At 40.5% G+C, this 10,618-nt stretch overlaps 3 protein-coding genes across 3 annotated transcripts; 1 reads left to right on the top strand and 2 right to left on the bottom strand.

The window, feature by feature from the left end:
* The first annotated feature begins 459 nt into the window (after positions 1-459).
* On the top strand, positions 460-3,260 carry LOC113151353 (eukaryotic translation initiation factor 4E-binding protein 1-like). The gene is made up of 3 exons (XM_026344302.1): positions 460-909; positions 1,789-1,980; positions 2,659-3,260. Exons 1-3 carry the CDS (start codon positions 774-776, stop codon positions 2,688-2,690), a joined length of 360 nt encoding a protein of 119 aa, XP_026200087.1. The 5' UTR covers positions 460-773; the 3' UTR covers positions 2,691-3,260.
* A 2,394-nt stretch (positions 3,261-5,654) lies between these two features.
* spaw (southpaw) lies at positions 5,655-7,395 on the bottom strand. Its single transcript, XM_026343921.1, has 3 exons — positions 7,128-7,395; positions 5,915-6,729; positions 5,655-5,807 (listed from the first exon to the last, which is right to left on the bottom strand). The coding sequence occupies exons 1-3, from the start codon at positions 7,393-7,395 to the stop codon at positions 5,655-5,657; spliced, it is 1,236 nt and encodes a 411-aa protein (XP_026199706.1).
* A 468-nt stretch (positions 7,396-7,863) lies between these two features.
* Positions 7,864-10,597, bottom strand: dguok (deoxyguanosine kinase). The gene is made up of 8 exons (XM_026342566.1): positions 10,192-10,597; positions 10,026-10,149; positions 9,802-9,911; positions 9,514-9,713; positions 9,106-9,253; positions 8,813-8,928; positions 8,607-8,706; positions 7,864-8,407 (listed from the first exon to the last, which is right to left on the bottom strand). The coding sequence occupies exons 1-8, from the start codon at positions 10,294-10,296 to the stop codon at positions 8,381-8,383; spliced, it is 930 nt and encodes a 309-aa protein (XP_026198351.1). The 5' UTR covers positions 10,297-10,597; the 3' UTR covers positions 7,864-8,380.
* Positions 10,598-10,618: the final 21 nt, after the last annotated feature.

The raw sequence follows: 10,618 nt of genomic DNA, 5'->3' as shown, positions 1-10,618 counted from the left end.
AATTAATAAAGAAATGAAATGTCTTTGTGTATGGTGTGTATACTTCTGTGTGTGGCACTTAAATACTTAATTAAAATCTGCACTCAGCTACTGATGATTATACTGTAGCTCTGAACAAATGGTAAATGTGCTGCGTCATTGTGCTGTGCATACTGCTTAGTAAGCCTATGAAAATGATTAATCTACATCCTACTAGACTTTCATGTAACAAATGTTTAACATGTGCTCAGGCAGAGCACTCTGCAAATGACAAGTGAGCAAACCAGTAGCTTTGTGTTTACCAGAGATTAAGGCAATAACTCGACTGGTAAGGATAATTTGGTTTCTTGCAAATTGCAAACGAAAAGTTGATGTAATTGAAGCATTGCTCTGTACAGTCATTGCACTGATATTCAGTGCCAGTAGGGGGCGGAAGACGTCCGTTGTGTCCACCTCTGTGAACTGTTCCCCAGCTGTCTGTCTGTCTGTCTGTCCGTGTGTTGTTTTGCGTGCATGCAGAGAAGCGGAGGAACGTGTGCTCAGGTCCTTTTCACAAAGAACCTGGACACTGCGTGTTGTAATATGACGAATTTAGATACAACCTTTCATCATTTGCACTTATGAAAAAGGTGTCTTCATTTTTATTTATCCGAAAGTAGCCATCCTGTTGAGCCAAAGCAATATCTGAAACAGACACGGCGTGGCTTTGTTGTTTGGTCAAACCGAGACTTTTTTCCTGCCTGTTTCATGTTATTTTTAGATAGCTAGTTTTAGTTTTTTAGAGTTGAGAGAAGATGTCTACTGACTGCCAGAAAGCCACTGCCAAGGCCATCCCGTCGACCAGGACGGTGACTGTCAACGACGCGGATCACATGCCCCATGACTACTCCACGACTCCCGGAGGAACCCTCTTCAGCACGACCCCGGGTGGTGCGTACTGTTTACATGCCGAAAATATGTCATGCTACGGTCACACAAATGTATACTTATATGCAGTAAAACGCTGGTTTATACGTGCGCGTAGAGGGGGCTCAGCTCTAGCCCCGTGGGGTCAGCTGCTGTCAAACGCTACCGAGGGGAACCATCTGCTAGCCGTCACCAGGCTAAATGCTAACGCTAGCTGGTAAGCGTTTGGCAGATAAGAGAGAAGAGACGAAAATAATAACCGACTGTTAGGCAGTAATGTAAATGTGAACATGGCCGTGTGAGCTGCGAATTGTTTATACCGCTGCTTTCTCTTTTTAAAGGGATCTGTTTTCTGTTTTTCGTGGAGGATCGTATCAGCTGATCTTTGTTTAAACCTTAGCGACATCGACTGTCCACGCTACGTCACCGACAACCACAGCTGTGATTGGTGGTTTTCGTTGTGACGTCACCGGGATTCATTTTCCGCAGTGTTAATTGTTGCATCTGTAGCTCGTCAAGTCGTAATCATGACATCATAAATATTAGTTATAAACAGTAAGTCCTTGCCATGTTTGGACTGGCTGTCATTGCTCAAATTGTTATGTTAGCGTCCCCCGAGTGGATTGTGTGTGTTGATGTATGTTAAAGTCTTTACTACTTCTCCTGTACTGGTAATTCTTTAAATGTCAACCACACTGTTCAGGCTCTTGCCACAGTATAAGAAGGTCCGATGTTAAAAATTGCATGGTGTCCCTTATGTTTGAACACTACTTATTTATCTATTCAGTCAAATTCTGTTATTTTATTTGTCACAGTTTCTAGTGCTCAGTTTTTCACTGTAGCAGTGCTGTATTTCAGATGGCCCTCTCTTTTCCCTTATTTCCCACCTCCTTTACAAAAAAGGTACCCGGATCATCTACGACCGAAAGTTCCTGCTGGAGTGTCGCAGGTCTCCGGTGGCCAAGACTCCTCCGCGAGGTCTGCCCAACATTCCAGGGGTGACCAGTCCCCCCTCCAAAGACATCGGCGAAAAGGCTCATAATGGAGAACTACTGAACAATAACAACACCACTGAACCTGATAGCAACAACACCGGTATGTTGACATCTCTGACACGCATCACAGGGGCATGACTTACATCCTCACTCATGGTTTGGAGTGAAATATTTCCTTATTATTTTAAGATTCAAGATTTGAACTTAAATTTATGTTGCCATTAAACACACTGATTAGACTCTGATAAATCATATGTTATGTTTACAGTTAGCTAAAATTATAAAAGTTTTTACTTTGATGTAATATTCCTGTCTTTGAGGGATGCTAAAAGGTTGTGCCATGTGTTTTGTTAAAAAAGGCAAGGAGGGATCTCCAAAGGGCTGTGTGAGAGGACACACGACTTTTCAGAAGTCGGAAAGTCTGTTAGTGTTTGAATGCTGCAACTGATCAGTCTCAGCTGAACCTGCATCACAACACCAGTGAAGAGCAGTGCAATGCAAAAGTAGACAGACAAGTACCATCTAACAGTAGTGCTACTGAGGTATTGATTTATATGCTGCAGCCCAGGCGACATGAAGTACATAAGAACTTATATATAGAGCTTATATATAATCTTATTATATTAGATGTAAAGCATTGTAAATGTATTCATCTTAAATCTAGTTACATTCATTTCAGTTGCATTTTTGTTATTTTTAAGTCCTATTTATATTGTTGTAAGTTATTATAGAATGAGTTAAAAATTCCTCATGATATATGTTTGTTTGTCTTTTTAAGGTGATGACGCACAGTTCGAAATGGACATCTAGGCGGAGCTGGAGCAATTATTAACATTAACCAACAAGATGCTGTGAAGAGAGGAGCACCTTCTCTTTTTCCACTATTCATTCCTGTAGGATCCACAGTGTTTTAGTATTTTTCTGTCCTTGTCAGTTCTGTTTGCTTGTTTTGCCCAGAACAAATCCTTTTCTGTCTGCCTCAATGCTTAAACCTGATTTATGTGTGACAAAGTGTGCCTTCCTATAGTGGCTACAAGTTTAAAATTAACACTGATACGTATTACACCAACAAAGCCTCATCCCTCAGTACTGAGTGGAAACAATGAAAATAAAGATCACTTTCTGAATTTTTAACCATTCCTGTCACTTGACGAGCTTTTATTTTACACATTTCCTGACACCACTCTCCAGATATTGCCTTGAAATGTTCGAGATACTGTATAATTTGGCGATCATGCTCTTTAAAACAAGTTCTTCTCACCTGAAGTGTCATTCAGTGAATGTAAAACAATTTTGTTGATTTAATTTTGAAACAGATTTTCACACTGTTTGTACAGTGACCAAAATGCATTAAAGCAAATATCATGAGAGCAAACAACACCTTTGTTCTGTCACATATTTCTCTGTGTGCCTTGATTTTTTGTTATCCTGTCTGCGGATTTTTTTTTTACAGTAATCTAAGAACTTATAGCCCCATATTCTTTATTACAATGAAGACAATGTAGTTCTTTGCAGTTCAAATATAAAAATAGGTGAAAACCTAATAAACATTATGAAGTGATAAATCTTTGACATCTCAGTCGCAGCCTGTAACACTTCTCGGCCCTGTAGATTCAGCACATTTCATATCAGAGGAATTCCTCAAGGTGCTCGCTGGCAGCTGATAACCTCTGTCAGTGGGCTGTTTCAAAGGAGGTCAATATACAACTGTACGTAGCTTGGAGAAAGTCTGTCCCTCCATTGAACATTTCCACTTTAGTTGCTGAAACCTTGTTTCTCTATGCTCGACATTCTTTTAATTTCAATGCGTTTATTGCAAAGTGATTTACCAGGCTTCACCCTTTGAAGACTGCACATTAATGAAATGGATATGCCAGGACATCCCAAAAGAATAATATTTGGCAGCACCGTTGGTCACTGTGCCTGTGTGTATTTCCATTTTCCAAAGATGATAGATAGATAGACAGGTAGACTGGACAAAAAATGATCAACATTTATCAATGAGTTGTATTCAGCCTGCAATGGAACTTTTATAGTGTCTCTCCCTGCTTTTTACAGATGCAAGCTGCTCGAGGCTTCAGCTTTCTGTGACCTTGATTAAGGTTAAACAGGTATAAATTAATCAAAATGTCTTGAATGTTCACAAATACGAGCCAAACTAAAATCAGTGTTGAAATGATCATAATAGCATTTTTTAAATGTGGCTGAGCATTATTAACTCAGAGTTATTTCTGGTAGATCGAGACCATACAATGGCCTGACCAACAGGTTCTGGTTTGTTCAGGATGTACAAACTGTAAGAAGTGACACATGAATGTGATGACACCAAGCTGCTGCTGCCGTGTGTTGTGTTTTCTGTACCAACAGTGTCAAGGTTGTACCACACCTTCTATATTGCAAATGACCTCTCACTTAATTTGGTCATTAGGCCTGCAACTGTTTTCATTATGAAATAAATAAAAGAAATAATTTTGTCCACTATTTAAATGGTGGGTTAGTAAAAATGTTTCTCAGTCAGATGACTTGTTTTGTTTGATAGACAGTCCAGATATTCTGTTTACTGTGATATAAAAAGGATGTCCAAGAATGTGTCTTTGTTGTTTATTTGAGCATAATAACATTAGTTGACTAAACTGAAAATTACGAGAGACCTCAGTCTGGGCTTGTCTTCTGAAAGTGTGGATTGAACAGTTTCAGCTGACAGTTCCTGTCCACCCTGTCCTGCTGTAGCTTCAGAGTTCAGGTGTTGACTCTCCCCCATTCCCTACATGCTCAAGTATTTTGAGTCTAAACCTCCACTTGTCACCTCTGCTTCCTGACACCCCCACTCAACAAAATAAACAAAATGAAGTGCCACTGCTTTTCTCTCCCCCACTGATCCATCCATCAACATGCTTTTTATGTTGTTTCGCTCGGCGTGTCTGTTTGACCGCAATCAACAAAAAAGGCCAGAGAAGACATTAATGATCTCTGATGATGGCTGCACAGTCACAGGCAAAGATGTGGATTGGAGGTGAGGAAAGCAAATACACTAAACTATTAGCTGGTCAGAGAGGTCAGAGAAGAATGGGATTAGCATGAAGACGAGTATCTATGAGCAGGTTCAACCTCTGAGCTGTGGTTTTTGTTAATCCAATGGAATTCTGTATAATAACGTGTAAATTTTATCAATACTGGTTTTTCTGTACTTTTCAAACAACTGCAAATCTTCAGCCTTAAAGTTTTAAACCTTACAAGCAAACAAAAGCTTTTCAATTTAAGTTGAAACATAAATACCACTTAATTTATAGCACTTAAATATTTTAGGTTGAAATTTATATTATAACAGGTTTCCTAAATGTCTATATTCTAGTACATTTATTTTCATGTTTCACAAATTCAGATTGAAAGTACATAATTTTTTAATTTCTCAATTTCAATAGTGAATTTAAAACATCACACTCACACGTGCTACTAAAATATAATGTTTTAATATATTTTTCATATTTTATGTACAAAATATACATGATCGTGTATAAATAGATCAAACATTTAACATTTGCATATTGGACCTCAATCATTAAAGAAAATAATATTGTTTACCACCCAGTGTGGATGAAATAGATTTTGAGTCGTTCAACTTTAACGGTTGAAACTAGTCACATCTTAACAGGCCATGACTGGGAACTTTAATATTTACATTTATGTTTACATAAAGACAATAAAGAGACAATTATATTAAAATCTAAGATAATATTCTGGTAATGGTTGCTCCTGTGTTTGTCCATGATGCTTTCAGTGACAGCCACACTCTTCAACAATCATGTCCTCGTGATGCCGCAGGGCCAAATCATCATTCTCGTAGTACAGCATGGAAAGTGGGCTGAGGCGTGTTGGCACGCAGGACGGACAAGACACTCTTCCAGGGTGGTGATGCAGTAAGAGGCTCTGAAATATATATAACTCACATTAATAGACTGGCAACTACTGAAAAAATGTGATTGATTAAGATTCTGAAGGGTTACATGGGATTTAAAATCCAATTGTCATCTTACCTGCATGTAAGCATGATTGGTGGGATGGAAGGTCTCATCCAGTGGTATAGGACATTCCCCCTCACAGCGATATGCATTGTAGCGCTTAGGGTGTACAATCCACTCATCCCAGCCGATGTGGTCAAAGTCTACCCACATGTCTACCCTCCTACACAGAGGCCTCTGGACCGGCTCTGCTGCCGGAGCAGCAGAAGGTGCTGCTCCACCAGTCCCTCTCAGCCTCTCCATTCGATTTCTTTTGTGACGTCGACTCTGGCTTTCGCTGAGGTCTCTCTCTACAGTCACATACTTGGAGTTCTCCACAGTATGAATGAGACTGTAAGTTGCGTGGCCTTCCTGGGGAGGGTTATGTTTGGAGAAGATAACCATCGTGACCCGGTTTGTGGTAGAATGGTCTATTTTTCTTTGCCTCTGTCTCAAATTCTTGAAGGACTTGCCAGCTGCGTCCCCTTCTTCTTCTTCAGCACCACTCCCATGGTCTGCTTCAGACTGTCCTGAGGCCTCTTGACTCAGTACTCCATCTCCCTGGTACAGCCAGTATTTTAACAGGGCAGTCACATTAATAACCTTCCAGGAAGACTTTGTGCTGCTGGGTGATGTGTGTAAACTCCCCAAGAAAAGGTACTCGTCCTGGCATGATGCACTTTCTGGATCACAACTGTGTTTCTGGGAGTGATATAAATCCACGGTGGCATTTTTAGAAGCAGAGAAAGCTGGTAGTCTGATCCGCAGTTCTGCCAGCTGGACCAGCTCACTAGTAGAGAGGGATGACATGTCAAATATGACTGTCCATCTTTCACCCACTTGGTGGCAACCTAAAAATGAAAGAAAACATGTAACTAATAACTCTTAATTCACACACAGGAGTCTGGATGATTCTGGGAAAACCAGATCCCCGGACAAATGTCAATACACTGGGGTGGGAGGGTGAACAGCACAGGATGTGTATTGAAACCACCCCCACCCCCCTGATGCAAGGACGTCTGAGGGCTAATATACACACTCTCTCACATAAAACAGAGAAAGCCTTTAAAGTGGAATAAGCATTTTGACACTTGCTGGGTTGTAAAAAAAAAAGGGGGTGGGGGGGGTCCGATAACACAGACTGGTAAAGGATAGAGTACACTGAGGAGACAAGAGCATACAGTATGAAGCAAGGTTTTAATGACACATATATAAGCACTCAAAAGCCATTATTAGACTGTGTACTCACCTCTTGCCGTCAGACTTACAACTGAGTCAGAACTGTGTGCTGATGGGTTCTCGCCTCGTGTAACGGTGCTGACAGCTATCGATGAGGAATCAGCAGACCTGAAGGAGCGGTACAGCTGCATCATGTACAGAGGGTATCTGCTGCGATGATTAATTGAGATATTTCTGAATGCTAAACTGGCCTCAAGGCCTGTTTGAAATCTATTAGTACAAAAAACAACTCCAAAAGAGCAAAGCATGCAGAAAACTGTCAGGGCTCTAGCTTCCATTTTAAACTGTATCTCACTAAATGTTCACAAAACAAAAATAAGAGAGGCAAAGATCTCCTTCCTTCCTCAAGCGGCTCTTGAGCTGAAATGATGCTATGTGCAGACAGAGCTCCAGACAGGCTCCTTTATAGTGGACAGCTGCCCTTTGATGACCCCTGACCACTCCAGGCATCTGAACAGCCCCTTGTATCATCAGAGAAGATCAGAGGGACAGGAAAAAGAAAACATTTAGCCAAGGTCATTGTCCCGGTCAAACTACTCTGGCTTTTAATATTCATTCAGGAGCCTAATCCTTTTGAAATGTAGAAATCCACTAACAACTAACATGTCGTACAGTCATTAGCACCTTTCTTGTCAGTAACAGTGGCAGTAGTGAAGTGTGTTTCTAGAAAAACAGAAACTAGGAGTAAAAAAGTCTTAAATCATACAACAGAAAACACACCACAAAAATTAATAAATAAGTTTGCATTTATTAACAAAGAACAAGTACAATAACTTTTATTTCCTTATTCCAGCCAGCCAGGAACGTATAAAACAGTGACATGCACACAACTGTATAATGTTCAGTACACAGTGGTTCCAAATGGTCATAGTAGAGACAGAGATTTAGTTTATGACTTCCACAAAATAGAAAAACAGTAACTGACCAGTGTTGAAACATGTGAATATATATGAACTATAAGACAAACAGTACTTTGTAATTCAAGTTGAACAAACAGCAAAGTAACATTAACTATCTAGTGATTCTAAAACAATCAGAAAAAAAAGATTCAACAATCTCAAGACAACACGTTTGAATACTGACAAAACTCAGTTTCATGTAGTATGATCCCATGGCCACAGCAGCTTTTAAAGCAGCAGCATTAAAAAGAGAAAATCTTTTACTCTATGTTTCCTTAGATGAAACGTAGTTCTATGTCAGTGAACACACTCGACAGAATGAGGTTTGACTGGTGACTTTATGTTTGTTGTTTGTTGTTTCTTCTTATAAATTGTTAAAGAAGTTCGTAACCTGTGCGTAAAAAGATATTTTAGAATCACAGTGGATAAGAAACACATCAAACATCAGATCAGAGAAACACAAATATGCCTGTGCAATGACTTCTCATTAGAACAAAGATTAAACTGTAAGGAAGACAAAAAAGTCTCAAATATCAGAACAGCACCCCTGTGTGGTTATTATTACATACGTTTTGTACATTAAGTCATACCTTTGTGACAAATTGTTCCCGCACATCTGGATCACTCTGAAACTCCACACTGGCATCAAGTTGTAAAACAGGCACGTGTTTCAATTTCTCGAAATGTAATCTGAAAAAGAGAGGTGCTTTAAATGGTGAATGTCATAAAAGAATCTGAGCAGCACATCCTGTAATACAATGGTTGCCCCACTTCTGGTGTTATTCATTTCACTCACTCTGTGCTCTTCTCAACAAGCCACCTCTCATGCTGAATGTGCAGCTTATTTAGATAATCCAGTTTCACTCCCTTCTCCTCTGACCTTCCCCGACGCTGCAAACGCTCCATACATTTCTGCAAGATACACAAATGAACAATGTCTCTGTACTGTTTAATTAGGAAACAGAGTATTTGTCAATTATGTAATGCTATATAAGTTACCACAAGATAAAACAGTGCAAGAACGGTCTGTTTTTTTCTTTAACATTGTATTGTCTGGAATTGGGAACATGAAATATTTCATGTGCAAACCTGTGGCAGGGCTCTGAGGTAGATGATGCCTTCCAGCTCCACCTGGTGTCCAAACTGCTCCATCAGGAGAGAGTGCCAGTCCTGGTAGATGGCCCACTCTGTAGAGTTGATGCAACCCAGCTCAAACATGTTGAGAGCAAAGATGTATCTAACAGTAAAAAGTCAAGTTTAGCATTCGTTCACTTAATGACCCATTTCAATTTCTTTTATTCTGAGCCTGAGAATAACTGTGATAATAACAACACCAAAACCAATAACAATAACCGCTGATTTGTGGATAATCAAGTAGAGCAAAAATAACAACACTTCCTCCATATGGGGTGATTATGGCTAATTAAAATATGCAAAACTGGAGTTCTCCTGAGCTGATTTCCTTGTCACTTTCCTGCCCTGCCCCGGCTCCCTCACCTGTCACTGTAGACCGAGCGCTCATACACCTGGACAGGTGTTCCCTCTGAGCTGAGCAGGCGAGCTGGAGGAGGCTGCAGCTGTGTTCGCAGCCGGCTCATACATGAATATGTCTGAAATGTGTACGACCAGCGCTGAGCGTCCTGGTACATCATCTGCAGCAGGTTGCTGACTGCTGTCTGGGACGATGCACATGTCCCCTGTCAAAGACACAAGCAGGGGTGCTAGAACTGATTAGCTCTATTTATTTTGTTGGAAAATGATTTCGAGGTCAGGGAATCAACAAACCTTCATTGTCCCACTCTCAATGTTCTGCCACTTGCTGACAGGTTCTGCCACCACCTCCCAGTCTGGACTAGCTGACTGCAGGAGTCTCGCAAAAGTTGACTTTCCAACAGCTGAAATTCAAGACACATAACACACGGATCTTAGAGAGCTTATAACACTAAAGACCACAGCAGTGAATGTGATTAGAGTCAGTCTGATACAAACTGGAGACACTTTGATCTTACCAATGTTGCCTTCGATAGAAACTCTCTTCACTCGAGGATTTCCATCTGGAGTTGACGTGTTACTTGACAGACACCTTGAAGATGACCGACTGATGGAGTCTGCCTCATTAGCCATAGTACTAAACTCATGTGCTGCCTGTGTTATGGTCGTGTTACCTGCTTCCCCCTGAGCAGGAGGCTCATTGTGCCCAAACCCGATGACCCGAGTCAAACCTGTTAGTTTTTTAATTTTGTTAACAGGGTTCACGCGTCGATATAGAGTTAACATCATGACAGGTATGAGAATAACTACAGATGGGTTTTCACATTTATCTGTGTGTCACTTGGTGCTTGCTAACCTTAGTAAGCAGATTAGAAAAGACATCACCACTGAGTTACCCTCGTGTAGCTAGCTCCTCATCTCCTCAATGAATAATTAGTTTATAAGTAACTGTTACTATATTAATAAAAGTGGCCGAATTGTTCTCGTCGCTGTCACACTTTCGCGTTTTGAATAGCTGGTCCCGGGACATGAAATTACTTAAATAAAGAAAAGTGTGCTACGATGCTACAAATATTAGCAACAAGAGCTCTTCCGGTGCACGTGCTTTGTA

The sequence above is a fragment of the Anabas testudineus genome, chromosome 9 (genome assembly GCF_900324465.2).
Source record: "Anabas testudineus chromosome 9, fAnaTes1.2, whole genome shotgun sequence".
Taxonomy (NCBI): domain Eukaryota; kingdom Metazoa; phylum Chordata; class Actinopteri; order Anabantiformes; family Anabantidae; genus Anabas; species Anabas testudineus.
This window is presented reverse-complemented; position numbering and strand designations above follow the sequence as displayed.